This window comes from Tasmannia lanceolata, unplaced genomic scaffold (genome assembly GCF_043159265.1).
Source record: "Tasmannia lanceolata isolate RefF3 unplaced genomic scaffold, GAP_Taslan_0.1 ptg000025l, whole genome shotgun sequence".
NCBI lineage: Eukaryota > Viridiplantae > Streptophyta > Magnoliopsida > Canellales > Winteraceae > Tasmannia > Tasmannia lanceolata.
Window position 1 is genome coordinate 7896567 of NW_027518702.1, and position 19175 is coordinate 7915741.

The window sequence follows — 19175 nt, forward strand, 5'->3', positions numbered from 1 at the left end:
TTGGATCCATCTTAGGGTTCCATTGACACCCCCACATTGTAGTGATATTTGATGTCCTTTTTTTCTAATTTTTTTTTCCTAATGTATACCATCCAACGTAAATACTCTTTGCCCTATTAGGATTGCCGGATAAGTATTTTTTTAAGGGAAATGATATATGGCTACGGTTTACATGTAGAGGGGTATCATCAAAGAATAAAGATTGAAGGTCCCTTGAACCATGAAGCTTTATTGAAAGAAGAGCAGACCAAGAAAGTTGTGACAATACAAAAGAAAATGAATAGATAGGCCAAGTGCAAAGACAAAACAAACGCGTAGAATTCCCAATGCTTGGGGGAAGGAAATCAAAAGTCTCTAAAGCCTCATGAGTTGCTCCCTCCTTGCTAATCAATCGGTCAGCATCTTCATTTGCCGACCGCCTAACATGGTGAAACAGGACAACCGGGTCGATCTAGAATGTCTTCAATTAGCTCTGAAAATCTCCAGAACCAGGTTGATCTCCTATCTAGCCATCTGATAACATTTAGGGAGTCCCCTTCCACTACAAGATCATCAAAATCTCTACCCGACATCAGTCTAATATCCTAAAGAACTTCTCTCTACCTCATGCTTCTTTGAATCCTTGATGCCAATCTGACCATAGAAAGACCACCTAGTACAACTTTCTTTGTTACTAAGAACACCCCCAATTCGGGTTGCCCAAACTTGAGCCATATCAAAATTAAATTTTGGCCATTCAGGATTGTGGGGTCCATTTGATCAAATCCTGTCCCCACTCACAAACCACTGCCTCTTTAAGTGGAATCTGAAGAGAACTCTTCAAAGCTTCTGGAAATAAAAAAAAACAGTTTTTGTATTTCTTCCAAAGGCTCTTGTGGTCAACGTTTTGGTTAGGCCTCACACCTCCAATCGTCTCCCGTGAAGCTCTTCCCTTCACTCTCCGTTAAAAATGTATACAACAACAAAAAATAAAGAGCGGGGTGCCAAAGTCAATTCCACCCCATGAAAAAAATTCCAACTTTCTGCACAAAAAGAGAGTTAGGTGGAGAAAAGAAAGAAAAGAGAATCGTGCAGAAGAAGGAAGATAAACCGGATTCACGACACGTGTAGAGATCTCACCTGTCGGATGAACAAAACCCAATCGAAGCTTCATGAGAAACCACAAGCGGGTTCAAAGAAAAACAGAGCATTGTTTTCGGCTATTCTCCTATATTACGTTTCTCTCACTTTCTTCCTCAAAATCTCTCAAACCCAACCTTCATAGGATTTTCTCTCTTTTTGTGGAGGTGGAATTATCAATTATGGTAGTGGGTTCAAATTATCTGGAGAAAATTTTTGTTCTGTGAGATCATGAATTGCGGGGTTGTTTGTGGGTTTTACTGTTGGGGTTGGGAATTTTTAACAGCCCTTTTGCTCTTCTCTGTTTTTTCTCTCTAAAAAATCCCCGGAAAAAACTTTTTCTGGTATTATTTTTTCTGGGTTTTTTAAGAGAAGGAGAGAATGGCGAGTAGATGTATTCCTGCACCTTTTCTGATGAAAACTTATCAGATTGTCGAGGATCCGAATCTGGATCCGATTATATCGTGGAATGAAAATGGGCTGAGTTTTGTTGTTTGGAAGCCTGTTGAGTTGGCAAGAGATTTGCTTCCCAATTACTTCAAACACAACAATTTCTCAAGCTTTGTTCGCCAGCTTAATACTTACGTAAGTTACCCTTCCTTGTTTTTCTTTCTGTATTTTGAGAATTGATATTTCCACCTCATTTAGTTTGTCTTTTCCGGACAAGGCAAATGGAGGCCCACACCATAGGATGATCCAAACCGTCCATTTGATGGGCCATAACGTAAATAAGGTTGTGCCCAAAAATTCATTTCCATGAGATGGTCCCAACTCTGCACAGAGGTTTCCATATTGTGCAGTTCCTCTATAGTTCGGAGGGCTAGGATCATCTTATGGAATTGATTTTCTGGGCACAAGTGCAGCCTATTTACGTTGTAGCCCATCAATGGACGGTCTGGATCATCCTGAGTTTGGACTTTTTCAGAAATAAATAAAAAAACTCAGGCATACGAAAGGGGGTGAAAGGCAGATTTTTTTCTGAGAATACGACAAAAAAGGGGTGGAACGCTGAAAATTGGGGTGGATATAATATGTTTCCCCTCTTATATTTCTTCGTTGTTTGGCATGGCGCTAAAGTAAGCCGTGGGGTGCATGGATATTCTATTCACCATGCATCTGGATATTGGGCGCATGATAAGTCTATTTACAACACGGCGCAGTATCAAATAAAAACTATCAACACATTAAGTTTTGTGGGTAAAAAGATTAAAATAGTGTGTGTGTGTGTTTCTCCTTATTTCCAATTTTTTGGGGGTTTTTTTTTTTTTTTTTTGGTAAGGAGATGATCAAGAAGACAAAGAAGAAGAAAAGTTAATAAAAAAATATTTAAAATAGGAATTAGACAACGAGAAGAAATAAAAAATAGAAAACCCCATAAAATTTGGAGAAAATAAAGAAGCAAAGAACATGTATAAAATATTTAATAAAAAATCTTAAAAATCGGGAAGCAGGAGAAAAATAGCAAAAAATAAATATTCCTAAAATTAATGAGGGAAATGATGATTGTTTTCTCTATGACCCTTTGTAGCTCCAAAAAATTCCGTTTTACTAGTGGAATAAGAAGTCAAAAGGGAAGATGTCTAGCATTGCCACTTGGAGAATAGCGGAATAGTGGTAAGTAGTGTTTGGTTGCGCGGCAGTCCTTTCGAAGAGTATTGGAAATAGTAAAGGGGTTATTACCAATATAGAGAGTGAGAGATAGGGAAGAGAGAAAAAGAGGAGAAAGACAACCTGTTCCACTATTCGTCTATCAAAAATTTCCAATCTCGGTAGAATTTGGTTAATCGGAGGATGATTAGGGGGACATGAGTGGCACATAGGCGCCACATAGGGGAAAATAAGTAATACTGATGTCTAAACCATGCTCGGGAGTCTAGTGTATTTCATTGCAATTTGGATATTAAACAAGGAATCGATATTCATTGGCGTTTGAAATTCCAATGAATGCCTAGCGTTTGTGTAACCAAACATAGTTAGTTTGGTTGCACCTAGTTACCTGGTAAAATAGTGGTAAATTAAAACTTAAATGGTCAACAGGGAAGAGACAAACCAAGTAGTCTCCTCGTAATTAATTGTCTTGTAGAGTAGTTTTAAATAGTGTTTGGTTTTCAACTAAAGTAGTTTCTTGGTGCATAGTCTCATTACCAAAATAAACGGATTGTAGGAGGTGTCATTACTAGTATAGAGAGAGAATAGAGGGGGAGAAGGAACGAGCGTGAGACTCAACTAAGAAAAAACCATATTTTTTGTAGTTTTTTGCTAGTAGTTTGTTAATAGCTTCCTCGTATGCCATGTGGGCAGACAAGGAGATAAGCCAATTAGTCTTCTAGTTGTTTGAAACTCTACATGAAATACGTGCCATCTCCAAAACCGGTCAAAACACCTAGTAGTGAAAATTGACTGACCCTAGGTCGTCACACAAATGCCTTGGAATTGTACAAAAACTACCCTCAAAAGACAAATAAAGTTTCTTAGGAATTGACTGACACTATCATGGAATGAGAAACACATTTGTTCCAAATGAGAAACACAATACCCTTTAAGTATATGCTGATTCTACCCTTTAACCAAGGTTTTAAATTTCGGACCGAAAATTTGGATTTCGCCCAAGACCAAAATCAAAATGAGCGAAATCCGAAATGGGCGAAATATAACAATTTCGGTCGAAAATTAGGAAATTTCGGTAATTTCGCCGAAATTTCAGAAAAAAATTAATTTTTTAATCCTTTAAAAAAACGAAATTTCAAGCCCCTCCAATTGAAAAAAATGAAATTTCAAGCCCCTCGGCCGAAATTTAAAACCTTGCCTTTAACAACGCATACAATCCCTTATAGAAAGAGACACCCACTGCCCTAGTATATAGAAGGAAACACAGCTATTCGTTGTCCGATCAAGTCACTCCTAGGGTAGTGCAAATTGTTCTTTCGGGAAAGTAGATCCATATTTAAAAAGAAGAGGATGCAAAGAGGAAGTTCAAGAAGAATTTTGGGTGTTGGTAATTTATTTAAAGCCTTCCAACTTATGATAAAGTTGTCTAACAATTTCGTTATTTTAACCCAAGAAAAAGAATACTTTCTCACTGCCTCCCCTTTTTTTAGGTTGACGCCTAGAGTGCCAATAATAAAAACAAGGAGTGCTGATATCATATGAATCTTGTCGTAAGTCTTTGACCAATCGAAAAGCCTGAAAAAATGGGCCCTGTAGTTGGAGAGATTATGTGGGCCCAATTCTTATTAGTTACGGCATCTTTAATACAGTGACTTTTTTTTGTCTTTTCTTCTAAATAAAGTGAAATTACCGGATCACCCTTCATTTTTAAGGGCATCTCTGTCCTTTTATTTGCCCATTTTCGTCAGTTTATTGCATTCAATTTTGGGGGCTGTAAAATAAATTATATGTAATTAATATGAGGAATGCTAGAGTGAAGGGAGCCTTTGCAAAAAATCAAGTGAAAGGGCTCTCCCATGCTAAAATACTCTTCTATGCGTACTACGCACCATCACCTAACCATATCGCCCGACACGTTACGCAGGGTTTTCGGAAAGTCGTGCCGGACAGATGGGAATTCGCAAACGAATTCTTCCGTAGGGGAGAGAAAACCCTCCTCTGTGAAATCCACCGTCGAAAAGCTATGGCACCAGCATCGACGGCTCAGGATCTCTCCATCTCAAAACCAAGCGACCCTCCTTCGTCCACGTCAGTCTCCTCCTCCACCTCGTCACCCGAGCCTTCGAAAAACAACTTTTCGGGCGATACAACAACAACCCACGTGTCCGATTTATCGGACGAGAATGAGAAGCTGAGAAAAGACAATATTCTCCTCAGCTTAGAGCTGAGTCGGACCAAAAAGCAATGTGAGGAACTCATGACATTTTTATCGAAACAAGTGGGTCAGGAGAAGATTAACATGATCATGATGGACGGTGGAGATTCGAACCCGGATCATGAAGAAGAAATTGAAGAAGAAGAGAAATTTAAGTTGTTTGGTGTGTGTTTAAAAGGGTTTGAGGGGGGAGACAGAAAGAACAAGAAGAGGGGGCGTGAGGAGGAGAGTGTGGTGGGCCCACTGAAGGAGATGAAGATGGGTGTCCAAGAGGTTTGCATATGAAGGTGGTGCAGGTGGGTTCTATTTTTAGTGTTATTGTTAGCCAAAGGAAAGAAATGGCCAAAGAGTAAAGACTCTTGTTGGTGGTTAAACAAGAAGAAAGGAAGTGCTTGGGGTAGTGTAATTGTCTTATATATCATTTAGATGGGCCTTAGGAGATGTTGATGGACTTAGAGCTCATATGGGCTTTGGTACCTCAAGACATACAATTGTTTATATCATCATACTTTATATTGTGTTTTTAATGAGCATCAAAGATGTGTATATGTCATACTTTATATTGTGTTTTTAATGAACATCAAAGGTGTGTTTATAACATACTTTATATTGTGTAATGAGCATCAAAGATGTGTTTGTAAGTGTTTTTAATGAGGTGTTTGTAGGTGTTATTTAGTCATCAGGGTTGAGCCTCTAGCCCCTAGTCATCTAGTAAACATATTTTCTGCGCGTGATTAAAATGATCCCTTTTCTTTGCATTCAGTTAGGCTTATGATGATGATTATCAGTCAAGAATTTCTCATAAGCATACATGAGCTTCTATTTCCAACTTGTGAAGTTGGAATCATCCCTCTTGAATTATTTCATGCTCACATTGTTTTGTGATACGCTTTAACGGTCCATATAACTCCAGCATGTAGGGAATTCAAACCCACTTACCTTAGTAAAAGCAATCCAATGGCCATACCAAAGGCTGATGTATCAGAAAATTGGTCGACCGAAATAGAGGAAGAGTATGAGGTAATTCGGTAGTTAAAGAAGGCACAAGCCCATGTTTCAATGTGGGGTCTTCTTACAACATCTAAAACCTGTCGGATTGTTGTATGAAAAAATTAGCAAGAACACTTCTCTCTTTGGAGAGCACCTCGGTAGAATTGGTAGAAATAGTGGGGGCCATGCACTAATCATGAATTATCACCTTTAGAGCCTGTTTGTTTTGCAAGAAATTGGTGGAAAGTAATGGAAAGGAAACCCTTTTTCATGTTTCCACCTCTTTCCGTTGTTTGTTTGTAGAAGGAAAGCAAATCCATCACGGATTGAGTTTTCCATTTTTTTTTTTATATACTTAACATAAATCCCAAATATCTTTCCCTCTCAAAACGTGGGACGCAACTTTCCTTTCCACCAACAGAAACCCACGGAAAGAAATATCTGGAGAACTCAAACTCAAGCACAGTTTCTTCCTAAATACAAACTTAGCATGTTCTCAATGTCAATAACAATCTCTCTCTCTCTCTCTCTCTCTCTCTCTCTCTCTCTCTCCCTCTCTCAAACGAAATCTGTTTTTTCTCCCGGAAGTTGCCTGTAATTATGAACGCCAAGAATCTCCAAGATTGCCTGAATCTTGTCTGGACCTCCATTTTCAAACTCTGCTCAAGGGATATTGCAATATCTCCAACTTATAGCCTGAATCTTGCACGAAATCTATTCTCACTGCCGGAATAAATAAGACCCCTTAGAAAAAAGTTGCGATCAATTATGTTCACATTGTCTCTGCAGAGGAGATGTTTTCATGTTGTCTTTGGAGTAACGGCACTTCTTTATTTTAGTTTTTAAGTGGGTGTGTTTGGAGTCCGTCTTTGCAAAGATGCTATTGTGGCGATCATTTGTTTTCAAGTGGTGAATGAAGACATATTAAATTTGACAGACTGCAAATCATCTGTATACTGCATACTGTAGAAAAAATACTGCAAATCTCTAGATTGAACTATCAAATCTAGAGTATAGGCTAGTAGCACAAAACATCTTGGATAATAACAAGTAGATGATGGGGATTGTGGTCTTCTTGTATATATGCATGTTAACATTAGAAGTTTTAAATACACGTTCAACCAAGTTGAAAAAAACAATTTTTATAAAAGGGGATTGTGGTCTTACTATACGTATGCATGTTCTCTTTCATGCCTAAGTTTGTTATCAGCATGCAACTTATCGTCCCACAACAAGCTATTGATCTTTCCCTTAAATATTATATTATTTCTACAAAAGCACAACACTATCACGTAAGCTATTTTGCATTCTTATGGAAAACAAGTTATTTTTGCTTTGCTTGTGCTACATATGAATATATGGTTAATTTTTATCTCCTTTTTTTCTCTTTAACATGTCTGCATTTTTTTTTTCATATTTGATCTCCAATCTACTGTATATATATGGGATTATCTTCATAATTGGGTGTATCAATATAAACAGTTAACTCATAATGTTGGAGTTCTGAGATTGAATCTACCATCGTTAATCTTGATTTAGAAATCTTTTTTTTGGTGAATCTTTGATATACTTAAGTCCAAAAGAAGATCTAACATCATGGTTTGAGGAAATGTTAGTTAGATACAGAAAATTACATTGTTATCGTATATCTCTTCTTATGAAACAAACTTGAAATGACTCAATTAACCAAGACTCTGAAAGGGGCCAAAAGATATCACTACATTGCCAAAATACATTAGGGTGATCTAAACCCTTCATTTGCTAGGCTATTATGGAGTTGACAATACTAGAAAGTTGTACAAGTTGATGATACCATTGTCCGTTCAATGACTTACAAAGTGATGGTTACAAAAAATTAGTAGCTTTCAACGTTTAAGTTCAATTATCAAATGGGCATATTGTATAAAGCTACAATTATTAGATGAGCTTATTGTACAAAGCTACTGATTTTAGGTTATGTCATCTTCAACGGGCGAGCCACACTTGTATTGGTCGTATATATGATAGCCTATTGCATGATGTATTTAACCAATTAGGGGATGGGGCAACAATTGCATGCACTTCAATTTAGCATGATGGAACAAACTCTAATAGTGTGATCAATCAAACACGAGAATAATGTGTCTTTGTTGTTCATTTGTGCCATTCGAGCCAAAATAGAGTTGAATAGATATAAGAATGCCATTGAAGCTTCCTATTTTCTACCTCAAGGAGGAGAAACTCAAATTTATTTTCTCTTCTCAGATTTTCTAAGTGTAAGAGGAAAATGTATCATCTTCAACGTCTTTAAAAAAGAGTAAATTATCATTCTATGAGCAATTTTTTACAAACTGCTTTCTAGTCTTCTACTTTACTTCTTTGCAAAGGAATTTTACATGCTAAGAGTTCCTCAAAGACTTAATATATTGGAGGAAACTAAAAAAATCCTAGACTTACCATTCGTATCTGTAAGTATATTAGTATTATGAGTTTATCTGCTACAATCAAGGTTTTAAATTTTGACGGAAATTTTGGGTTTCGGTTGAGACTGAAACCGAAATTGGGTGAAGTCGAAACGTTACAAAATTTCGACCGAAATGTCGAAATTTCATTTTCCCCGAAATTTTGGGCCAAAATTTAAGGACTAGCTCCAAAAAATCTGATTTTAATTCATTATTTAATATGTTCCCGAAATCTGATTTTTAATTCATTATTTTAAATCATATTTCCTATAAAATAGCCGTTGGGAAGATTTCGTCGGATTTCCATGAAATTTTGGTTTCGGTGAGGACCGAAACGCATTCCGAAACCAAAATTTAAAATCTTGGCTACAATACAATTTAATAATCTCTTATATGATTTTAATAATTCACTTCAATATTTGGCATGGATGGGTTGTTAATAAATGACAAAGCAACATTCAAAAGCTATAGAAAACAGAAAATAAAGGAAGAAAATAGTTAATAAAGTACTTTTTTTATTTACGTATGAACTCGAAGATTTTTGTGTAAAGTAGATCTTTTATATTAGAGTAATTGTTGGTTTTTTACTATTAATTTCGAAAAGGATTTCCCTGGAAAGGAAGGAAAAAAAAAACTTTCTCTTGAAAGCTTGGTGGAAAGATCTTTCCGACAAACCAAACGGGCCGAATTTTTTTGCCCGAATATTGACTTACCCAATAGTGATGGCTCTCGTTGGAGACCCGCCCTACCCTCTCTCACCACTTGCATACACTAATTTAGGGACATTTTTAATGAACGTCAGTGAAAAACATATTTCTTGTAGTGAGAAGGGTAGGACAGGTGGAGAAGGAGAGACTTGAGAGGGCATGAATATGATGAGGGTGAGAAATGGCTAAAAAATTATGGAAAAGTAGATCATATTTTGAGCAAAGGTATTTGTTTCTTGATTTTTCCGGCTTTTACTTGCCCTCACCTCACTTAGTCCCTCTCGTTTCTATGCCTCTCCCACTGTCCCTCACCATTGGATAAGCCAATATTCGAAGGAAAAAAAATCATGATAGCCAAACGTGCCGGTTGACCAACCCGGCCTGACCCGAGTAACCTTTTTTCCCAACCTGAGGAACCCTTTTTTCCAACCTGAACCCAATGACCCAACCCGGGTTTTTATGCTACAAAAAAATCATAAGAAATTTCGGGGTTCACTCAGGTTGGGTTGCGCAAACCCTCAACCCGAACTCGAACCCTACCCGAACTCAACCTGCGTGGGGAAAAATCAACCCGAACCCGACCCAACCCGAACTTACTTTTTTTTTAGGCTAAACCCGACCGGAGTTGTACCCCAAGCCTTATGACGTTGCACATAAAAATCTCTACAATTGAATGATCCTAACCCTTCAACGGTGGCATAGAGTCGAATATGAGAACGATAGGATCGTTCCCTTTGCCACGGTCCATCTACAAGAGGGCCCACAAGATAAAAGGTTAAGATTACATCTACTACAGATCCATTACCGGGAACATTCTTGATTACACACACCCATCGATTTCAACCCCTCTCTCTCTCTCTCCCAGCAATTGAGTTATTGATGTTTCTTCTCCTCCTTAAATCGCTTTATTTTTCATGGACTCGATCTGGAGTCGGAATGAATTCCCCGATACCCGGGATTCCGTCATTGCGATCTTATTCGCGTTCGGTTTCGTTGCCGCGAGATTCTTAATATATTTCTTCGTTTTATCAGGTCTGGATTTTGTCAGTTATAACCATTCATTTGATTTATCAAGGATTGGATTTCAGCTTCCAAGGTTTTTGTTATTGAACTGTTTAGGGATTTGGATCCTTAATTGGTGTTTTAGTTGATAAGTGAATGAGTATTAAATTGGACCTGTAAAACACTAATTTGGTCCACAATTTATAGCTTCTATTCTTCTTTCTTAATCAATCCTTTTTTCAAAGAAAATAAAACTTGATTTTTATGAATGAATCTTTTTTTTTTAATAGTGAAAGATATAATAAATAAACCGAGATGGTCGAAAAATACAAGATAAAGATACAGTGAAAAGATAAAGCTAAGCAAACAAACAAAGAAAATATAACAAATAGCTCAAGAGGGAGGCAGTCATATTTTTCCGGTGACTCCAAATGAACTCCACTCCTAGCAAGCTTATCTGCCACACCATTAGACGATCTGCTAATGTGACAGAAGGAAACACTAGTGGAGCCTACAGTACCCCTTATCTCATTAAAGAGCTCCGCAAACCGCTAAGGAAAGATATGAGAACCCGTTTTTCTGAATGAATCTTGAAGTGACATTTTTTTTTATGTTTGTGGAATAACCAATTACTCCAAAGGCCAACCAATTACCCCTAGCAAGAACCATGTCTAAGAGGATTCCACTAATAATTACAATGCTCCACAACTAACGAAATCAATTTAAGTAGATACTTCGAAAATCAATAAGCACGGACTCACTGATACAGATCAAATCAGCCACCTCTTAAGATAGGGTCCTTTAATCTCATAGTCCCGCTTCCATTTCAGCCTCCTTGGCTCTTTCTTTTTTCTCCTCTGTGTCTTTAGCTTCATTGCAAGGAACATTTCTCTAGTCTTTCCTAAATCCTCTTGGTATGAGATTTTAAATACATCTCCAATTGCTAAAAAATCATTAAAGCCCTTTGGCTCTTGGTGTTCAGATTCCTCTAAATTAGGCGATATCAATACACCATTTCTTTTATTATTTCCACTGGACTCATTAACTTCACAATTCGTTGATCATCTTCCACCTCTAAATTATCTCGCACCAGATCCGAATCAGCGACCAAGCTCTGCGCCTATTCTCCAGGCTTAAGATCGCCAACTGTTTCTCGTCCTCCCACAATAGTCTTCGGGTTTGCCTTTCCTTTTTTAAAATCTTGTTGAATGTCACGGGAGTAGCAATTTCGTTAGCTAAAACCGTGCAGCACTTGCACTTAGCACCCCAATGCTTAGCACAAGTCAGCTTTCTATCCAACTAGGGGAATGCTAGAAGAACACTTAAGAGTATAGAAAGAGAGCTTCTATTAGTTGAAGAATGTTTACAATTTTCTAAGGTTATTCACAAATGATGGGCTCTTCCCCTTTTATAGGCCTTATGGGATCATTCTAGATCCCTTTCTACATACTTCTTTCTCTAGATTATTCTAGGAATATTTCAAGTATATTCTTTACAAAATGTCTAACCCTCTTCTAGAATATTCACACATTCTCACTTCTAGAGCCTTCTACCCTTTTACCAAGTTCTAGAAGGTTCTAGAATAACCTACATAATTCTAGAGGGTTTAGAAGATTGTAGAGCACTCTACATAATTCTAGAGATGCTTAGAACATTCTAGGACATTCCGGAATCTACTACGTTATTCTAGATATATCTAAAAGTTTTTGGAATTCTTCCTGTGACAATTCTCTCACACTTAATCTGGCGACGCCCTCGTCGTTCGTTCTTCCTTGAACCTCTTGATCGCATCCTTGAACTGTTGTAGCGCGCTCTCAGGTTCCCAACTTGCCTCGCTGTCTGGTAAGTTCTTCCACTTCACCAAGTACTCTTTGTATTTTGGAATGCCAGATCTTCATACCTCTCGATCTACAAGGATGTAGTCTACCTCTTTGTCATATGAGGCCACTATGGTTGTTGGGAATCTCCTAGACTCACCCCGCTTGGATCTTCCCCATCGACATGATAGGGTTTTAAAAGACTAACATGAAAGACCGGGTGAATCTTTAGCTCAGGCGGCAATTGGAGTTGGTAAGCGGCTTTGCCTATGCGCTTAGTTATCTCATAAGGACCTTCGTATCTCCTTGCCAATCCCTTGTGCCGGTTCTGATGTGACCTTTGGTGTGCTAAAAGCTTTACTACAACATGGTCACCCACTTGGTACTCCACCACACACCTTTTCTTGTCAGCTCACTTCTTCATTTTCTTAGATGCCTTCTCTAAGTAGGACCGTGCGATGTCTACTTGTTCATGCCACCCCTTGGCCATTTTATAAGCAGTTGGGCTCCTTCCCGCGTAACCCGTAGCAACCGCTTGTGGCGTTAGAGGTTGTTGTCCTGTGGCAAGCTCGAACGGACTATGGCCTGTTGATTCGCTTTGCTGCAAGTTATAGGAGAATTGGGCAACATCCAGCAACTTGGTCCAATCTCGTTGGTTTTCTCTCACATAGTGCCTCAAATACATCTCCAGCAATGCATTCACCCACTCGGTTTGCCCATCTGTTTGGGGGTGGTATCTGGTAGAGAATTTAAGATTCGTTCCCATGAGTTTGAAGAGTTCCATCCACAATCGGCCAGTGAAGCGTGAGTCTCGGTCACTAATGATGGATTTAGAAACTCCCCAATACTTCATCATGTGCTTTAGGAATAGCCTAGCCGCTTTTTCTGTTGTGCACTCTGTTGGAGCAGGTATGAACACACCATACTTGGAGAATCTGTCAACCACTACCATGATGCTACTACAACCCTTTGGCTTTGGCAGTTTAGTGATGAAGTTCTTAGAGATGCTTCCCATGGATACTCTAGTATTGGTAGTGGTTCAAGTAAGCCTGCTGGAGAGTGGTGCTCCACCTTGTCTTGTTGGCACCAATGACAAGTCTTCACATAGGCCTCCACATCATCACGCATCCGAGGCCAATAGAATATGTCATCTACAAGGGCTACAGTCCGGTGCAATCCGGGATGTCCAACCCACTTGGTATCATGACATTCTTTGAGAATGTCTCGCCTAAGATTCCCCCATTCAGGAACATAGAGCCTGTCCCCCTTCGTGTTGAGCAAATCACCCTTTAGCCAAAACCGTCGCGTCTTCCCTTCTTTCGCATAATCGATGATAGTCTTGGCCGTCGGGTCATGCTACAACCCGATCTAGTAGTTGACAATTGGGACGAGTCAATGTAGTAAGCTTGGCCTTACGACTCAGAGCATCTACTACTAAGTTCACTTTCCCTGGCTTGTATTCCAGGGTGTAGTCAAATTCTGCTAAGAAGTCCTACCACCGTGCTTGCTTGGGAGTTAGCTTCTTCTGGGACTGAAAGTAACTTGTGGCAACATTGTCCGCCTTCACCACGAACTTGGAGCCCAATAAGTAATTTCGCCATGTTCTTAAGCAATGTACAACAGCGGTCATCTCTTTCTCTTGCACCGTGTACCGTCGTTCTACGTCGTTGAGCTTTCGGCTCTCATACGCAATGGGATGACCATCTTGCATTAGAACTCCTCCTATTGCAAAGTCCGACGCATCCGTGTGTACTTCATAAGGCTTGGTGTGGTCATGAAGAGCCAGAACAGGTTCCTCCATGACAACCTTTTTCAGGTAATATGTTGTGTTTTATATCCTTCAAAATTTTAAATTGCAGGAAAAAAAAAACCCGATTCCTTTGAAGTTTGCATATTTGGCCCAGCACAGTTACAATTACAATGAAAATGTCCTCATACGACATTTCCAAAACTTCAGTCCTATCAAAGGACTGCCCAAATATCCCTCAACTGCCATGTCTTGGATTTACATTCATAGTCACAAATATCTCCTAATTTTTTGAAAATATTGTGATTTTTTGTAATTTTTTGATAAAACGAAAAATCCTGAAATTTTACCGAGATTCTGAAAAATCAAATATCACAAAAAATCACGATAAATTCACAATATTATTTGTTTCATAATTTTCTTCTTTTAAACATTTTACTTTCCTAGTTTTTTTGCCATATATAAACCCGAAGGTTAAAAAAACTAAAAATATCTCAAGATACACCATTTCCAAGAAATTTCCAAGACAAATATTTGTGACTATGTTTACATTATCCTTTTATTAGGTACTGTACTTTTTTCTGTAGATAATAAGTGAAAATCAACCTTTCTTAGATCATCCTCTTAACGAATAATTGTTCTTACCATGTGCTAAACTTCTTGAATTTTGATTTTGTCGTTAGCACTTATTCATCAGAGATGAGCATGCCTATATAATGAAACATTTCAGCCACATCTATAAATTTTGAATGACTAGTTATTAACTTATATATTATTGATTTTGCCGGGTTTTTTTTGTTCCTGGGAGTTATGTGGGAGAAAAAAAATACCCTGGGAGATAGGTGGGAAAAAAAAAGTCCTAGAAGTATCCTGGTAAAATAAAAATCCCATGTTTGGTTGACCGGATTATGGTGCGAAAAAAAAAACCTTTGTTTGGTTGCTTGAACTGTTGGCGTAGAAAAAAATTCTTCTCAATCTTATTTTTGGTTCCTGAGTTTATTTTTGTTCCCGGGGTTATCTTGGGATGGGATGAAAAGGCAATCATTACAAAAGTGGGATTAAAAAATTCACCCCACAAGTAATCATTACAAGAGTGGGATTAAAATAAACCTAGTGCTAAAAGGCAACCAAACATGGGATGGGACCAAAATTTAACTTACTCTCCCACATAACTCCCAGGAACAAAAAAAACCCGGCAACCAAACAGTGTTGGGAGCAGAATTTTTGTCTGGAAATACTAATTTGCAGATATAAATTCATCATCGGAAGGCGAATCTGGATTCAGATTTTTTTATTTTTTATTTTTTTTTAAATGGCGAGATATATTAATTAAATGGAACCGAGATGGTCCTCAGAATACAAAGGGAAAGAAGAAAGAAGAGAAAAACACATCAGAGAAACAAAATACAATTAAGGTGGTAGATAATCGAACCACTCTATACCCTGCCTGATGACCCCAGATTTAGATTATTTAGTTGAAGATTATTTTATCAGGTTGATATCATCAGGGATTGATATTTGCCTAACTAATCTAATTATATCTTTTTTCCCTTTTCCCCTCAAAACCCAACTAATCATCTGTAAATTAGGTGTCCATGTATAATTCTTTTTGTCTGTGAAATCAAGGTTCTGAGGTAAACTTTGCTATGAAAGCAAGAAAACCAAGCTTTCACACAACCTTTTAGTTGCAGAGTTTCATTTTATTTTGTTTTCTTTACTTTTCTTCACTTTTCTTGAGGCAGAAGTCAGTCTGATTAAACTTCAAGTATGTAAGAAGGATTCAAAGATCAAATATTTATGAAAACACATTCTTCTGGTTCAATGTTATAGCAAGCTTCAAGCCTCTTTTTCCTTCTTCAATTTTACATGCAAATGGAATGGTTAAAATCATCTTCTGGGTTCATGTGGCAATTGAAAAAATGAACTGTGACTTAAATCATGAGCTTTATGCACAGGGGACTGATATTTTGACCCCCTTGTTTTGCTCTCTTCCACCCCATCTAGCTTTTCGAATTTTCAGTTCTGTTATAATTCCCAATTGTGTTATGGCTTTCTGTAATTCTGTGTTCAAGATAATGAGATTGAGGTGTTTTCACCTCACAAAGTGTAACCATTAATGACTTCTAAATGTTTTTCTTGTATTCTGTTGTGGATAATGGAATGTATGCTTGGTGTTGGAGGGTCAGGATTGCCCGATGTAAATTTTGTATCATGGCTGCGTTGGAGGGTCAGGATCGCCCAATTGACGGGAATTTCGATCATTGCCAATCCATGGCGAGCTTCAACCTGTGTAATGGAATAAATGCGTGCATTCCCATCCAAAAAAACTTCTCCAGAGGCTAATCCTAACCCTTCGATTTGTGGAGGCTTATATGCCATCGTAACTGAGCTTTCTGAGCCATCCATTTTACACTAAACATATTCCGAATGTTAGGATCTTGCTGTGGAAATGATTTTGGGGCATGGTGTATCTACGGTGGGGACTAACAAATGAATGGTTTAGATCATTCAAATAGGAGGAAATATATGCTGCCGGTCCATTGCCACCAGTCTCTACAATATGTTTCGTATAAAAAATCTCGCGCATTGGCCCCACTTGTAGCTGCAATCCCGGGCCATGCTAGGTTGGGTTTGCCAACCCTAGCCCAACCCAAGATAGCATTGGGTTGACCCTAACTTGACCCAACCCAAGCCTCGGGTCGAGGATGGTCAACCCCAACCCAATACAACTCAATTTAACTCAACTAAGCCTTTGTCCCAAACTAGTTGGGGTCAGCCAATGAATCTTTTAGAAAAAAATTATGAAGAAGGTGAAAGGATCTACCCGGCTCAAATTGACTAAGTCTAATCCTGACACTAGTTAGGTTCGTCTACATGGGTCATTTTCTTCCATTCTATCCTATCCAATATCATGTTCTCTGTTATGTTCCTAGCCCTCAAGTCTTTCCTCGCTGTTTCTACCCAAGTTGTTTTCGGTCTGCCCCCACCTCTTTTTACTCCATCAACTTAGCACAAGTCACTTCTTCTCACCGGAGCATCTAAAGGCCTACGTTGGATATGCCCAACCCATCTTAAGCGGTGCTCTCTCATCTTCTCCTCAATTGGTGTCACCCTCACCTTTTTACATATGTCTTCATTTTTAATTCGATCTAACATTATGTGGCCGCACATCCATCTAAGCATTCGCATCTCCTCTACACTCATCGTATGCACATGCTGCTTCTTGGTGGCCCAACATTCTGAGCCATACAACATGGCTAGGCTCACAGTTGTCTTATAAAACTTTCCCTTCAACTTGGTAGGTATTTTACGGTCGCACAGAACTCCTGAAGCATTCTTCCACTTCAACCAACCTGCTCTTATTCTGTGTTTAACACCCTCTTCAATCTCTCCTTCCTTATGTAGGATTGAACCAAAATAGCGAAAGATATCCCTCTTAGGTACCTCATGTCTCGGGGTGTTCATTATTCAGTTAAAACCGAATAACCGAACCGAACATAACCGAATTGGTTCGGTCGGTTCGGTTCGGTTTTTTTTTCTTTTCGGTTCGGTTTCGGTTTCTTTCTTTTTTTGAAATTCGGTTATTCGGTTTCGGTTATCTCAAAAAAAATTCGGTTAACCGAAATTATGATAAAACCAATTATTTTTTCAAAAAAAGTGCTATATGGGCACTCCGTAGGATGATCAAAACCGTCCATTTGATTGATCACAACTTAATTAGGTTGTGGTCAAAAAATCATTTCAATTGGATGATCCTAGCCCTCCGATCGAACCAAGATTTTGCTTTTTCCCTCTTTTTCTCCCACTATAACCGAATTTTTAATCGGTTCGGTTTTTAAAATTTTTGGTTCAGTTTCGGTTACCGAAATTTGACAACCGAAATTATTTCGGTTATCAAATTTCAGTTATTTCGGTTCGGTTATAACTGAATAACCACCTCTACTCATATCCAGTCATATTTACCACATCCTCGACCCGCCTCTTTACATTACTAAAGTTGCACTCCATATGCTTTGTCTTAGTCGTGCTCAGTCTAAAACCTTTGGATTCCAAAGTAGTTCTTCATAACTCTAACTTAGCATTAACTCCTGCTTTGGTTTCGTCAATTGATACTATGTCATCTGCAATAACATACACCACGGCACGTGCGTATATTTAGTTTGCAATTAACATACACCACTGCAAATAACATCCAAATCTTTGATAGGTCCTTTTGTGAACTCTTTCAACTTATTCGGACATATAGTCGATGGGAAATTTTTATTAACTTAAAAAATGAGCATGTGCGGCATCATGCATATATCTCGATAGACAAATAGATACGTCGAAATATAGATTTGCACCTGCGATGTTTCAACAAATCAACTCATATGGCCATGTTTTATTTGGAGGAATAAAGTAGAGATTGTCTTTCGAAGATAAGGCCGAGTGGTTGATAGCTCCGGTCTTGAAAACCAGTATAGTTCTGAACAAACTACAGAGGGTTCGAATCCCTCTCTCTCTCCTTTTGCTCATTGAATCGATTTGTTTTGTTATTGGTTTGGCCCGGCCTGGTGTCATAAAAGGGAATAGCGGGGCTAGGTGGGATAGTCAAGCCAGAAAAAAGAAAAAATCAAAGGAAAATAGATAAATAAAGATAAATGAGTTGAAAAAGAAAAAAGAAAGAAAGAAAAAAGGAATACTATTTTAAGTATAACCTGATCCTACCTAATAAGTCTAATGGAATAAAATTGATTCATACTTCATGCATTTTATCTCCTTTATCAGTTAAGAGGGGTTATAGTAACAGGCTCGAAATCTTGATCGATTCCTTTTTCAAATCCTGTTGCAGCGGCACGGGCCCTTCCCACATATGCCACGAATGACCCGCGAATAGGAAGAATTCTAGAACAAAATGAGAGGTAGCTAACCAACTTCTAGGAGATACATAATTAACTGCATTGATCTTTGTAGCTATGCCACCCGCAGAAACCTAAAGGAGCATGAGTCATATATTCATCTGAACATCATTCTTGCCAAGATTGCATGTCTTTTTTCAGTCTACTCAAGTCCATACCATTGGGACCTAGAGGTTTCAACCAGGGAGCACAAAGATCCAAAAAACGCATAGTTTCTCCTCCAAAAGTTACCTTTCTTGTCGGCGCATTAGATATTTACCAAAACCTATAGGTCCTTGAGAGGATCCCATGTTAGCCCCAATACGTTGGTTTCTACCTAGAAAAGTAAATGCTTACGCTTGAGAAGCTTCAGGTACAGTAGGCCCGTCAACCCCATTTATTCCTTCTAATGTGACGACTTCTTGCAAATTTTCAAATTAGTAGACTCTTTTTGCAAATAAACGAAAGTAAAAGACTTATTTCACAAAAGCTCAATCTATCTATCTGACTTTTTTATATGGTGTAAGGCCTTACAACAATACGGTAGGAGTACCACCCTTGATATTTGATCCAACAGCGCAACTCACTTTTTGAGAAGCTGCCGTTGGATCAAATATCAAGGTTGGTACTTCCACCGTAGAAGGGCCTTATT

The 19175-nt window shown here is 38.4% G+C and overlaps 1 protein-coding gene across 1 annotated transcript; it reads left to right on the top strand.

Moving 5' to 3' along the window:
- The first annotated feature begins 1017 nt into the window (after positions 1-1017).
- Positions 1018-5593, top strand: LOC143858177 (heat shock factor protein HSF24-like). Its single transcript, XM_077368816.1, has 2 exons — positions 1018-1704; positions 4652-5593. Exons 1-2 carry the CDS (start codon positions 1501-1503, stop codon positions 5225-5227), a joined length of 780 nt encoding a protein of 259 aa, XP_077224931.1. The 5' UTR covers positions 1018-1500; the 3' UTR covers positions 5228-5593.
- The last annotated feature ends 13582 nt before the right edge of the window (positions 5594-19175 follow it).

What these genes read in the sequence shown, in the direction of transcription:
- LOC143858177 (XM_077368816.1), top strand. Translation starts at nt 1,501, where the DNA reads ATGGCGAGTAGATGTATTCCTGCACCTTTTCTGATGAAAACTTATCAG. An exon ending in TTCGCCAGCTTAATACTTAC is followed by an intron (nt 1,705 to 4,651) that starts GTAAGTTACCCT and finishes CACGTTACGCAG; the next exon opens with GGTTTTCGGAAAGTCGTGCC.